This window comes from Halictus rubicundus, chromosome 8, assembly GCF_050948215.1.
Source record: "Halictus rubicundus isolate RS-2024b chromosome 8, iyHalRubi1_principal, whole genome shotgun sequence".
In the NCBI taxonomy this organism is placed as follows: Eukaryota; Metazoa; Arthropoda; class Insecta; order Hymenoptera; family Halictidae; genus Halictus; species Halictus rubicundus.
Window position 1 is genome coordinate 9,468,524 of NC_135156.1, and position 14,019 is coordinate 9,482,542.

General features: G+C 39.1%; 1 protein-coding gene across 1 annotated transcript in view; it reads right to left on the reverse strand.

Moving 5' to 3' along the window:
* Positions 1-14,019, reverse strand: part of Mp (collagen XV/XVIII-type protein multiplexin) — a 358,297-nt gene that overhangs the window by 9,868 nt on the left and 334,410 nt on the right. The window contains exons 11-15 of the mRNA XM_076791868.1: positions 5,758-5,787; positions 4,796-5,165; positions 3,919-4,337; positions 2,337-2,348; positions 1,486-1,590 (exon numbers count right to left, since the gene is read on the reverse strand). Of these exons, the coding sequence (XP_076647983.1) occupies positions 1,486-1,590; positions 2,337-2,348; positions 3,919-4,337; positions 4,796-5,165; positions 5,758-5,787 (936 nt within the window). The remainder of the gene's footprint in view (positions 1-1,485; positions 1,591-2,336; positions 2,349-3,918; positions 4,338-4,795; positions 5,166-5,757; positions 5,788-14,019) is intronic.

A 14,019-nucleotide genomic window follows, 5' to 3' on the forward strand; every position in this document is an offset into this window, starting at 1 on the left:
GCGACAGTAAACATGCGTTAGAAAAATATGTAACGGTCCGGTATTTGTTCTGCAATCTTATTTTTCGTTCACGAAAATTCCGAGAATATTGAACCTACCCTAACATTTGGGAATTCATTTGGAGAAAGCGACCGAACCTGGTGAACTGAAATTTTTTGTATATATTTATACATGCTTGAAGTAATAGGATCAATTTTTGTACGAAAAAGTACGCTACAAGAGAAAGCAGAATTCACTGCGAAATAAAGCGCAATTGTTTGCACTACAATCACTAAAGAGATAAAGGAATTTACCATGCAATTAACGTTTAATATTTATGAGTTTTTATGTGTATAAATAGATATGTTCCAGTCTATCGAACGTGAAATTTTCGAAATTTAAATATTGCAGCAAACAAATACTGGTTCCAGAGTTCGTGTGAATATTTTTCACTGGAACGACCTGTCCAACAATCTCCGAAAGTTTGCAACAAAGGTCGTAGATTACTCCTGTGTACATACATCTCCACTTTAACCCGTCACTTGCCACGAGACAAGATAAAATATGCATCCATTAAGTTTATTTGTTTCACGTTGGAAGCTTTAAAATGTTCTTTTCGTCGTTCCTTCTCACTTATCGTTGTGAAATATAGCACGAATCAACGACAAAATGTTGCAGAAATTTTCATAGGTAGAATGTTTATATTGCACACTGTGAATATTTCAGAGATTCTCTCAGCTTCATTAATACATGATAATATGTCAATAGATCAATGTATGAGTAAATTATCGTCAGCTTTTCAAGATTACGACAAACAATAAAATTTCTGCATCAATTGCAAGAAATAGCGAAACTAAAAAGACAGTTCTTTCTTGCCTCGTGAATTTTAATAGATTGCAAATAATGTATTAACGTTTAAACTTTTTTTAAATTTCTCTGCTATTTTACACTTCACTGACTCGTTGAGAATATTGCATCCTACAATTTTTGTTAATCTTCTCACTACTTTAAATTTTACTCACTCGATTTTGCACAAGTTACGCCCACGCTGAAGCAACATCGAACAACTTCTTGTTGCCTCTTGTTACCTTCATTTTCCTTCTTTGTTTCTTTTTTTATTTATTTGAAAGCTTAAGTGGAACTCCCCCTTGGGAGTTATATTTTATTCGGTAAAAAGTTGCTCGATGTTTCTCCAGTGTGGACATAGCTTTCAGTGAGACAATATCGAGTACAGTTCTATAGAAACGTGTCTTCTGTTCAAGGCTTGTTCGTTTGGAGATACGAACAAAGTGTACATATTTGACGTGTTATACCGGAACGTGAGCGATGTTAACTCAAACACGCATAACTCGGAAAGTTACTCGCGGACGTTGACCATTCGCAGGCCTGATTTTGATGAGAGAGAGAGAGAGAGAGAGAGAGAGAGAGAGAGAGAGAGAGAGAGAGAGAGAGAGAGAGAGAGAGAGAGAGAGAAAGCGAGAGGGAGAGACGGTAAATTGTACTTACGCCGACGGAAACTCCGTAAGAGCTCACCGATCCGGGCTCTCCTTTTTCTCCCTTGGGTCCTGTTGGTCCAACAGGTCCGGGAAGCCCAGGAGTTCCAGCACGGCCCTGTTAGAGATCGTTACCGATACATAACGTTCATGTTCTACCTCCTGTCCATGAATATTCTATGTTCATTAACCCTTTAATTAATCTCATACGCAGTCCGAGCCGGCGAACGCTCGCTCCATTACTGAGATTTCTAATTTTGTCGGATAATCATTACACTAATCAATACTCGGATCGATCAATAACACGTTCGACTAATTCGATATTATTTGGTGCGTGCTGAAGCTTCTGACCGTGAGAAAATTGTAATCAGCACCCCTTCGATCGTATAAACGGGTTATGAATATATTTCGCTACGGGAACATGATTGAGATGATTAGTGGACTGCGGATCTTCGTGAAAAATACAAATTTTCTGCATCGACTGTAAGGAAACAGGACTTAAACAGAAATATACTTCTTCTTCTTTTAATGGTTTCAATAAATTGAGAATAATGTAACGATACTGTTAGACACTTTCATACTGTAAATGCAAAAAGAAAATTCGCAGTCTAGTAATCAGTCACTTTGATGCAAAAACGCAAGGAACTGATATTGAATGATTTTCGGACAATTTTTACAGAAGAGTACCTCAGTGTGAATCGAAATTAGTTATTTTAAAGCGAATTTATGTCTTTAAACTGAATTTGTATTCTTGAACACCGAATAAAAGAAAAAGGAATAAAGGTCCTTTACACTTATTTGTGTAAATGCAAAATTGCTACTTAGAATGCGTAATATTAAACGACTTCAACGTGCAATACTTACTTTCACACCGGGCTGTGTTCAGCGTTCGAAAAAGAGAATCGTAATTTTATAATTGCAATTTTCATACGTAATTAACACGATTAAATCGACTGAGTTGAATGTTGGGTTTTGGTTATACTGAATTTCTTTTCAAACCCATACAATTTGTTTTCGCACATATTTCCTGACAAACTAATAAATCTTGTATTCTATGATTCAATTAATGCATGGATCAAAATTTTCGAAATTGCAAAAGGTGTTTTTACAGTCACAAATATACCGTCAAAAATGTCTCTATTTCGAGTGTTGCAACTTTTCCAAAAGCGAACGAAATCATTTTAGTTTCTGCGAAGAATTTGGAATGGCTAATTTACTATGCAACGTGTAAAAGAGATTTTTAAAAAATTGCAACTGGCAGGAATTGTAAAGAAAATGGTAAGCCTAGCCTTTTTTATAGCTTTTTCATTTGAACCGGTAATGAAAATTTAAAAACCACGTTCTGTAGATTTATGTCAGTTGTACGATATCCTGAAAATTTCATCGAAGTTGGGCAAAATTGCCCACGAGATATAAAATAATAAAAATGGCAGTTCTTCACGACTTTCGGACCGCAATAAAGTTAAATGTTGTCACAACTTTTAGTGCCTGTTGCTCGTTTCTGCATCAATTTTCAGCGTGTATATGACTGACATAAATCTAGAGAACCAATGTTTAAAATTTTTATTAAAGACCCAGATGGAAATGATGACCTTCACTATTTTATTTGTAATTCCGACCGAACACAGAACGTTTTCGAACATTTTAAGTAAGTAATTTCAAGTAAGCCGAAAATATTTTTAAAAAGGTATTCTCTTGTAAAGATTGGGACGTTTTGATAGTACGTTGTGACTGTCTGTATGAGCGTGTGACCAAGAGATTGCGGATTTTCATGCTAAACAAAAATGTTGTCTCAATTTCAACCGCTCGAGGATAAATAAACTTTTATTTTCCACCGTAATGATTCTGACAGGTTCAAAATACTATAATTGTGTTCTTAGATTCTTCATCTACACATTTTTGTCAGAAATGTATAAAATCCGCAGTCCAGTGATCAAATTATTAGAGACACTTGCATGAATTGACGAGTCTATGTTGAAACAATCAATTTTTAAATGAAAGTAACACTACACCAAAATATTAGGTTGTAACGGAAATATATTCGGTTGCAACATATTTGTTCAGATTAAAAGATTAATTTTGTCACTAACATATCCATTGTACCGGGTCTAATATTTCGAGTTCAGAGATCTAGAAAATGCCAGAAGCTTGGAAGACCACTCCATACATTTTATCTTTCAAACTTTTATTTCGTTAAATACATTACTTTAATTTTATGGAACTTTTGAAAAAGAAAGGACTTTATTCTTATATTTCAGTGGACTCTGTTTGAGATCTTCGTCGCGAGTCTGACTCATTCTTATACGGCAAGTGGTTGAAGGGTTAATAAATGAAAAAAGGATGTTGAAAACAACCGACCATATTTACGTTGCAACCCAATAAATTGAGGGAATATTGCGATACAGGAAGATTGATCGATAAGGGAGTAAGGAAGATTTTCTCGTACCATCCATCCGGGCAATCCAATCTCTCCCTTGGCTCCCTGTTTGCCAGGTGGTCCCATGGGACCACTTGGTCCCATGGGTCCAGGTGGTCCCGCAGGACCAGGATATCCTGCGCGTCCTCTTCTGCCCCTCCTGCCCGCCTCTCCCTTGATAGTGACGTAGCCATCGGAGCTTATTATAGCTGTCGCTCCTGGCGGACCTATCTCGCCTTTTTCACCCTTCGCGCCTACGACTCCTTGTGTCCCGGAAACTCCGTCCTTGCCCGGCTCGCCTTTGTTGCCCTGAGGTCCTTGAATGCCATTCACACCAGGAATTCCGGCTGGTCCAGAATCACCCTTGTCTCCTTTCTCGCCTTTGGTACCCTTATCTCCTTGGTAGCCGCGCGCCCCGGTCTCGCCTTTCTCACCCCTTTGTCTTAGCCCTAATTAATTAACAGCAATGCATGAGAATGTTTTCGACGAGATTAACAGTATTAAGCGACACCCCGCCCGGAAAGATCGCGACGCGCCGTTCCGAATTTGCGGAACAGATCACAATTTTGTATCCTACTTCACGGACAATTGTAGCTCATTCATTGTTCTCGCACCCGCATCGCGTTCTCGAGTCTTTTTTTCGCGGAGATCGTTGTTATACATTTTTTTATAAATGAAATTTATAAGTGAAACCTCCTTCACAAAATATTATAGTATTTTATGCTGCGTCTTTGAAAATGTGCTTCTTGACTTGTGCTTCTTCAATGGCGGAGCTCGGGTTTATTTTGACCCGAGGTATCAAAGTCATAAAATTATTCGATTCTTAGAAGAAGTATCTTCAAAAATGTCTTGTAAGAGAAAAAGAGAAGAAAAAACAGGTGGCAGTGTTATTTCTTTGAAACTCTACCTATGTCGCCAACATTGATTTCGCCAGGACCGCTCAATTCGTTTAATCCCGCTGGTCCCGGAGGTCCTGGTGGCCCTGGTTTCCCTTCCGGTCCTGTGTCGCCTTTATCACCTTTCTCAGCCGGTCTTCCATTCTCACCTGGAACTCCAGGAAGTCCCGGGGCTCCCGGAGCACCAGGCTCGCCCTTGTATCCTTGAATACCTCTCGAACCTTCTTTCCCGTGATCACCTTTCGCGCCTTTTGGCCCTACTTCGCCTCTGTCTCCTTTGGCACCAGAAATACCCGGCATTCCTTTCGACCCTTGACTTCCCGGCAGCCCTGCTTCGCCCTTTTGTCCTGGTCGTCCTGGCCTCATCGTGATGTCCTCCGTCTAGAATCACAAACGGCCGTTAGTCAAATGTTCTTAACATTTTGAACACGTTAATCTTCACATTAAATATTCATCTACTTTCTGCCTTAGAAATATCTAAATAATTATATAATAATGTAATTTTTCATTTCACTTTTTTTCATTCCTTTACAATTGTGTTTTCATTTGATACTTATCGTTCAAAGTACGAGATTACGAATGGGACACAGGTGGTTGAACTCAAGCGCGATTCAAAAATCAACTGTATAGATAAAAAGACGAAACTATAGACAACCAGCATGGTTTATATTTATTATAATCATATGTAAGCTGATTTGTAAAATTGCAATCTTTCGGGACAATGATTGAAATGTCGAATGCGTAACTTTTACGAATGATCAGATTTATTTTTTGCTCAGAATTATTTCTCTTTAAAATGGCTGTACAATAACGGTTATATTGACTGACCGTGTTGTTTCATAGAATGCTATATCACTGGCTCAATCAATTATCCAATGAGAATTCACAGCCGCGTAAATTCGTGTTTCTTTCGTTCATGAGTTTGAGATAAATCTATATCACAGGCAGCCTAAATAAATCTATTGTTACTTACTCTATAAATGCCTCGTGGCTTCCAGCTAGGCTGCATGCGCATAATAGACCAAATTTCTCTATTTAATCATCGGCACAAAGTTGTGAAGCTGAAGGCAGCCGACTGGCGGCGCCAACCACCCACCCCTTTGAATTGTCTAATGATCGCTGACGAACAATCCTCGCTCAAACAATCATCTATATTATACGACGATACACTCAAAGGCACAATTCAACTATTAGCTGCTCCTAAGTTCGCCCGTTACGAGTTGTTTGCGAAGATCATTTGCTGCGGTACGTATTGCAAGTTTCGTCGAAGTTTTAGTTTATCGAACGTGTTGTCGATAACCTACCAAAAATTATAGCGACTCGAAAATCTTCATTGTTCTAATTTGAAAAATCTCTCGAATTTAATATCGTTTTAGTTTCAGACATATTTGGTACAACGTACATAGAAATTTGTCGCTTGTTCGACGAGTCAAATTTTGAAAATTTGTGAAATTTGCGAGACGAATGTATTAGGTCTATGCAAAAATTAATGGTCAATTTTTAAATAATTCTGAAATAGTTGCATTATTTCCTTAGCAATATTAAGGAAAGGTATAAGTGTCTATGTAGCTCCTATGTCTTGCAATTAATGCAAACAATTTGTATTTTGCATCAAAAATCGGGGTCTAGTCATAAGATTTATTGAAAAAATTATCGAACACACTGGGGAAGAATTTAGCCATTAGTCCTCTGAATAACGTCCGTAGAATTGAGACATTTCAGATTAAAACCAGGACGACGTAATTCTAAATAATAACAGAATTATTTCGTCAGAAATTTTTATACAAATTGGCAACAGAGGGAAATGTAAAAGCCCCGTACTGCAAATAGCGGTTTCCAGGACAGTTTTACGGGATTGCAAGTTATTCATTCGGATTAGGTTAGTGTCAAGTGTTTGCTGGACCTCCATTTGCATACTGTTTTCGCTCTTTGCTTTTCATTTCTATTTAGTTGTACGTTTCATGCGTATACAGGGTGTCCTGCGAACTCGAGCGTCTTAAATACTTATTATTCATAATGGGGAAAAGACATTGAAGAAGAACAAGAAATCTTTCTTAAGATGACATTTCTCGAGATTTTATAAATAAACGGAGACTAACGTAATTACGAAAGAACTATGATGTACGAGTGTGTGGCCCCTATAGTTTCTTGGCTAATGGTGGTACATAGTGAGGGGAATCGAGGGGAAAAAGATATTTCGCTACTACAGTTTTATTCCGATATAAGACGATGGCTCGGGATCAGCTTTCGTCCTATTTCGAATGAGGGTACCTTATGTCGCTCGAGCTTGTCCCCACCACCACCGTGACGGGACACAAATGACTTCGTAATGAAATAATTGTTTCGTGGACCGAAAAATTCCCTTTGGTAAAAATGAAATATTTTTTGAGTTCTTTGTTTCATTATAAATAATTGAGACACTTAAGGTGCTCAAGTTAGGCGAGACACCCTGTACGTGCTCACGTTACGGAGACGTATTCATGCTTATCTTTCTACGCACCGTGCAATAAAGGTTTTTTGTTATATATTGTTATTCGAGCCACAGTATGCCACCCTTTTCGAACGGCCGGGCTACAAATAACAGGCGATTACGCCGAAGTTATATCACAGACGATACATTACACCGATAAGAACTGACGTATTACAGGGCTATTGCGTTACCGTACGAGTAAACAATAATATCTCTCTGAACATGTAAAATTCGCTCCTTGTTAAACATTTCAGAAAAATGCTGCCACTTTGTCCGAGTAATTATATTACACTTCGAGAATTACATTAACCTGACATTTAATCGACTGGCTTGAATATTATTTCATCCCAAACTCCATAGTGAATTTTTCTAATTATTAAGACTGAAGAATCTCGAAAAAAATCTTAGAAACGTTAAAAAACTAAATTCAGAGTTTCTCCAAGAGTTTGAATGGATCCACTCTCTCTCTACTCTGCCACGAAATCGTCAAATGGGTCTATATTGACCCGGAGCATCAAAATCGCCGTTCGATTACTCAGTTTCTGGCGGAATAATGAAACGGACACAGCTGTCGCGTCAGGTGCAAAAAATGTGTTTCAAAAAATCGACGAATTCGATACATACCGATTAAACAAAAAAACAACTGACAAGGGAGATTCGCTTTCGGCTGAAATTGATGATACATAGGCGGCTGATGATCGTTGTAGGTAGGTAATCGAATCTTCGAACGTGCACCGGGAAAAAGTGAAAACGGTCGAAAGAGTAGACGGAGAGCTTGAATAGAGGGAAACACTAGCAAAAAGCGGGACGCTTTCGCTGGCAACTATACGTGAATGCACGTTTCAAACATACTCGATCGACACTCGTTTATTCAAATGTTTTACAGCTCTCCGCTTCTGTAACCGTTATCGAATCGAGCTTCTTTTCGTTTTATCAGGCCGGATGCTTCGGCTACGATTATTTATCAACGCCAGTATTTGCCCCTCCTCCCCTCTATCACCCCACCCCGTATGTCATGCGGGGGGTCTCTTAAACCATTTCCGCCAAGTGGTTTCGAACTTTCGGACTTCCATCGACTATTGACAGAGAGCACGGCATTCAGCGTGGGCATCTTTCATACGCCTTCTTCTCTTTTATCGTCAAAGGGGCCCTATCGCGATCGCTTCTAATACGACCGGAGTGATTGAAGAGCCGCGCGTCGAATTAACCGTAATCCAATGAACAGCCTGTTCCACAGCGGGTGGGACACCTTTAGGGTATTGCTTTTTTCGAAATCCGAAGAGCCAGAGCCCTTTCGCCGAACCTCGCCGCTTCGAGAAATTTCCAAGTAAAATATTATTTTTGTATCAAATCTCAGAGCGATTTCAGATGTAATTCATTTCTAAAATAGTCATGTGGAAAAAAATAATATTCATGTGGAAGTTAAAATCGTTTATTTCCTGTTAAATGACTGATTTGATATTTTAGGAAATAAACGATCTGTTACTTGCTAGCTAGAAACTGAAGACACGAAGTTCTATGTCAACGGTTTGACGATTTGATAAATATTTCTAGGTAACATTACTTTTTAAATTACCTTTCAAAATTATTACAGAAATAATACTTTGGTAGAATATCATAATGCGTTTGATGCAGTTAGTGGTTGTTCAATTGAATGAATTTGTTTGATATTTTAGAATATTATTGGTTTCTTATTATGTATCGGATGGGGCTCAATTTTTTTCGTTGCAAGCTCGTTTCTATAGCACGCAAGGGGCGCTGGGAATTCTGTAAAAAGGCAACAACCTAACAGCAGGGTGCATTTCTTGGCCCACTACCCTAACCCGACCTACTGCCCCATTACTATTTTGTCACGACCGCGTACAAAGACACATTCAGCCAACAAATGAGAAATTATTTGAAAACACCTTGACATAAATAACTTTTTGCGGTTGATCGTGAATTTGTTAGAAGAGTATTGTCTAAAACTCCTGCCCTTTTGTATTAGAAAGCCGTTCTAGAAAGGATAACCCGTTCAAATAATTTTCTGCAATAACTGTGCATAACAAATTGGCAGACCGGCAGTAAGTTAAGATAACAATAGTAATCAACTTTCGTACTATAGTGGCAGCATAGCTTGCAAAAAGTTAATTAAAAGTGAATAATCCTATGGTAATATTTAAAGTATAATTATAATTTTGTATTAGTATTCATGTCTAAAAATTCGGCTTTATTTGGTTTTACGGACGATAATGTGAAGAACGAAATGAGATATTTCTCTGCGGAGGGATATTAAAAATCATAGTGGCCTCCTGCCTCCAAATTGCAATTTTCAAGCATAATTTTTCTGCCAAGTACTTGAAAAGGTTACTGATGGGCAATGTTTTCTTTTAATTTAGGGATGATTACTTTTATTTAATGGTTTAATAAGGGAGATAAATTGATTCTCGAGACAGGGAGGGAAGTTTCTAATAAAATTTCAATGACGGATTAAATTTCATTGATAAGTTCTCGCAATTAAAAATCAATTTCCGAGCAATTATTGTAGCGGAAATTGAAACATCACAATTTGCGCGTTTTGAATGCGCTAAGCGTGTTTCACGTTTATAAGGAAGTATCTTGAACTGGCCCGCAACAAGAATATACAAAGTGTTTTCGTGTAAACGTAGGTTTGCAACAACAGCAAACATTTTCGCCCCCTGTCCTGTGATCCCTGATCCGTGTAGATATTTGTAACGTGTAACACGCTGCTTATGGAGACAAGTCCGAGTAACTCAAATATTCTGCAGAACCTGGAGCTAGTTTAGTGATGTAAATTAACCCGAGGCTAACGTTGCAACACGTCATTTGATGCGATGAGATCTATTATAGCTGACGTTGAAACGCGTCGTTCTACATAATGACACTGTTGCCGGTAAATGAAGAGCACCATAAAATAAAACGTGCAGTGTCTATGCGCCTTATCAGCCACTGCATAAATACAGAGGTGGGATAAAATTAGTCACTGTTGATCCAAGAATATTAATCGACCGTGCATATATTAATAATAATCGAAAGCACTTGATGCACACCGCACCAAAGGCATCAGTATCGAAGTACTGTTAAAAATATAATACATTCATAAAAATTGTATTTATCATTATTACGATAATTGAAGTACGCAACTATCGACAAGCACTTTTATAATTATCACAAACATATATATTTCCAGAGGTTTGATATGGTTTGTATTCCTAGCATGCACGCGAATAAATGAATTTAGTTAGAAATTTTTTGTTAAAGGTACCTTTGTGGTTGCAGTAATTGCAAACTAAAAAAATTTGAAATGGGTCTTTTGACCTATCCGGTAGCTCTAGCGTTAAATTCTTTTGAAATGATGCTGCAGTTTCAGACACTTTTGAGCAAAAATATATTTCTAGAATCTTTTCCAATTTACACGTGCAATCGCGACACAGTAGAACCTCGATTATCTTGTCCAAGCGTTGACTATATTGAAAATTACGGAGAATCTCAATAAATCTAGGGTTGTCATTTTTTTGAGGCAATATTTACCAGATACCTATGTTAATAAATCGTTCACCGGCATCGTGCGCGTCTGTTTCGCGCATACATCGAGCCACCGCAGTGCACCGAATATTTTCGAATGGTAGCACAGATGGGAGCAACAGTAAGTTTTCGTTATGCGAAGCACGGAGTTATGAACACGGCGCGCTGTATGCCAGAATAAAATTATCCGCAATATGTTGATCGTAACCTGGCGGATGAAACTTGCGTGCTGGTAAACTTCTCCCGTTACATGATCTAATTCAGATTTCACGTTCCCTGTCCCGGCCGTCCCGGCGTACACCGGATATCATCTGCGGAGGATAGTTGCGCAACTGATTCGTACACACGGGAAAAGCGTTTCCAAGCGGCGCGACGCGACGCGACGCGACGCGGCGGCCGGGCCCGCGCGACAGATGTGTCTTTTCGTGGAAGGACGACTCTTGTTCGCCTAAGCAACTTCCTCTCACGTTGCCGAGTCACTCACCTGGCCGGTAGGGTAGAGGACGGTACCTAGTTGGTACAGCCTAGAAATTGGTTTCTGTATACTCCGGGGAAATCGGACTCTTGTATGTTGAAGCACGGGGAACCGGCATCGGGTCACGTAAGATAACACTCGAGGTCGGGGCGGGGGCTCGTACTTCCTCTTCCGGGGATTCCCGAAGCCTTTGCGAGGACGCAAACTTCTCCTGGGAACGTGAATCCGCGAAGGACACCCGGCCCCGCGTCGGTTTTCCTTAAGTTTCCGGCCAATTTTACCACCCTGCTCGCCGAACCGTCCCTCAACTCTCGGACCTGAAGACCTACCTTGCAACTGTACCATTCGCAGATTCGTGTAGCAATTTCTGTTTCCGAAGGTGCCACTATTAAAATGTTTTTCTTATTAGGCTGGTACAGAAATAATTGGCTTAATCGTTAGGGCATTGTAGATATAATTACAGTGTTTACTAGATATATGTCCAAAACGCGGGTCTAGTCATACTACTCGTTGATCCAGTGGGGATAGTTCTGGGACTTATATCAGCTAGGCATTTGGAACATATATAACCCTGTATATTCCGAAATAATTATTAACGTCTCCACCGACAGATTTTTGATCGATAAAAGTGAAACTCCAAGCAAAACCTGTTGCACGCACGGTCCTATTCGGCCGCATAACTGCTATAAAAGCATCATAAAGCGCAAATCGTGTTCGTTTAATAGCTTCAAACTTACTGTCGCATAACTTCCCCACAATTGCACGTGTGCTAATAAAATTCCTACATCGCGAATCTGCTCGCATTCCGCACAGTCTTTCGCACCATCCTAATATTCAGGTAGCACTACTACCTAATATTCCGATTTAATTTATGTTCGCTTTTGCGACAACTAGTTTTCGCGAAGATGTACCGAACTCAATTTCAGAGAATTTTTTCCGATTTCGAAGCATGTCACGTAAAGTATTATTCGTGCAGAGCTTTGCTGTGCCGAGAAATCTTTTACCTTGCCACGCCACGCAACGCTGTAGGAACACGCGAGAGCAAGTAGTGCAGCGGGGCTTTAAGGCTCCAATATCTCTCTGCGAAAGTTCCCTCGCGTCGGGTCTACCCTTTTGAAGAGGTTTCATGTTCTTCCGGTGTAAGACGTTAACATCCGATGTCCCGGTATGTCGTGTGTTTGTCGTCGAACTTCGAAAACAGTAAGCGAGCGTTTAAAATGAATTAAAAGATCTTCCTATAAGACCACTTTTACAGAAGAAGGATAGTTTCGATCGGCTTACCATTTTCTAACGGAGCGAAGCTTCTGAAAATTTTAGGGGATTTTATGGTTTTTATTCTTTGTTTGAATAGAATTTTACTATAATTGTTTTAGATCGGTATTCATTCAGTCGTCCATTTCATTATCTGCATTTACAATATTTTCCCGAGACACATTCATGACTGCGGATCCCAAGTAAAAAATTTTCCATCAAATCGGATTGAACTCAGAATTTATTCTCTTTCTTAATACGTTTAACACTAGAACGACCGAGCAATAAATGCGACTGACGTATATTGCTTTGTAACAGTGACCATTCAGACTTCATACAACTTTTGTTGTAATATGTGCTTCAATGAAGAGGTTCATTAAAAAATTTCCGATGAAAACATTTTTCAAGTAATTGAAACAATTTCAATAATTGTAAAAGAAAAAATTAGGAAGCAGTCATTTTAACTGCTCCGGTCGTTCTAGTGTTAATGGGATTATATAACAGCATTTTTCAATTCTTCTAATGTTTTCACTAGTTTAAATTAAACCTACTCGTATTTGCCGTAACTGCATATAAAATCCGCAGTCTATTCACGACAGTTCAGAGTGAAAGAATGTGGGGCACAATTGAAAAGATTGTAACGTTCGGGCGCGTCGCGTGTCAGCGAACGAGGTGGATCGGGAAGTTTGTCCGGCGAGCAGTAGTTTGTTTCAAAAAATCCGAAAGTTCTGGTTGCGGGATACAGGGGGGAAAAATCATGCCACTTCGTTATGTTTAATTTGTTTCCTTTTTCGCAGGCACTCTTTGTAGTGGCACGCTTCCAAACGTTACGTCGGACGAACGAAACGAGCGACCTGACCTCGCCTGCTAATTGTTGAAACGTCGGGGAGTAGAAAGAGCTTTGTTCGTTCCCCAAGTACGTTAAAAGCACGAAAAAGTACGGAAAATCGTGCCGCTCCCGTAGCCAGGCTACGATTGTAGCTATCGCGGTAATAATTTTATTGAATCGCTCTGCCGTTAGCGAACTTCGGCTGTGCCCTTTCGATTCTTCGCGGTTCAAGCGAACGAAGATTATCCTTTCGCTGAATAGAATTCCCTGACCTGTTCCATTCTCTTTTTTCCACCATTGATTTTAATCAGATATTAATGTATATTAGATACTTCTGCTCGTTAACAGAAATGGCTCGCGTTATTATTCTTTCTCGTAGGTACCTCCGGAGCTAGGATTCCAAACGAGTGAAGAAGTTCCTTTTACTAATAAAATGGGAGCCTTTAAAATTTTGAACACTCGAAGCAAGCACAAAAACTGTTTAATAAGATACAGACAATTTTTAATAAATTTTTTGATGACAATCCACGAGGTTTCATAGAATTAAATACAGTCACACTGTACTTGTAATTATTCCTTTCTTAGTAGAACTATACAGCTATATAGACGTCTGATTTTTAATCTACATTACTTAATACTTAAATTGAACAGACAAAAATATAAATTATGTCTTTGTACTGTACTC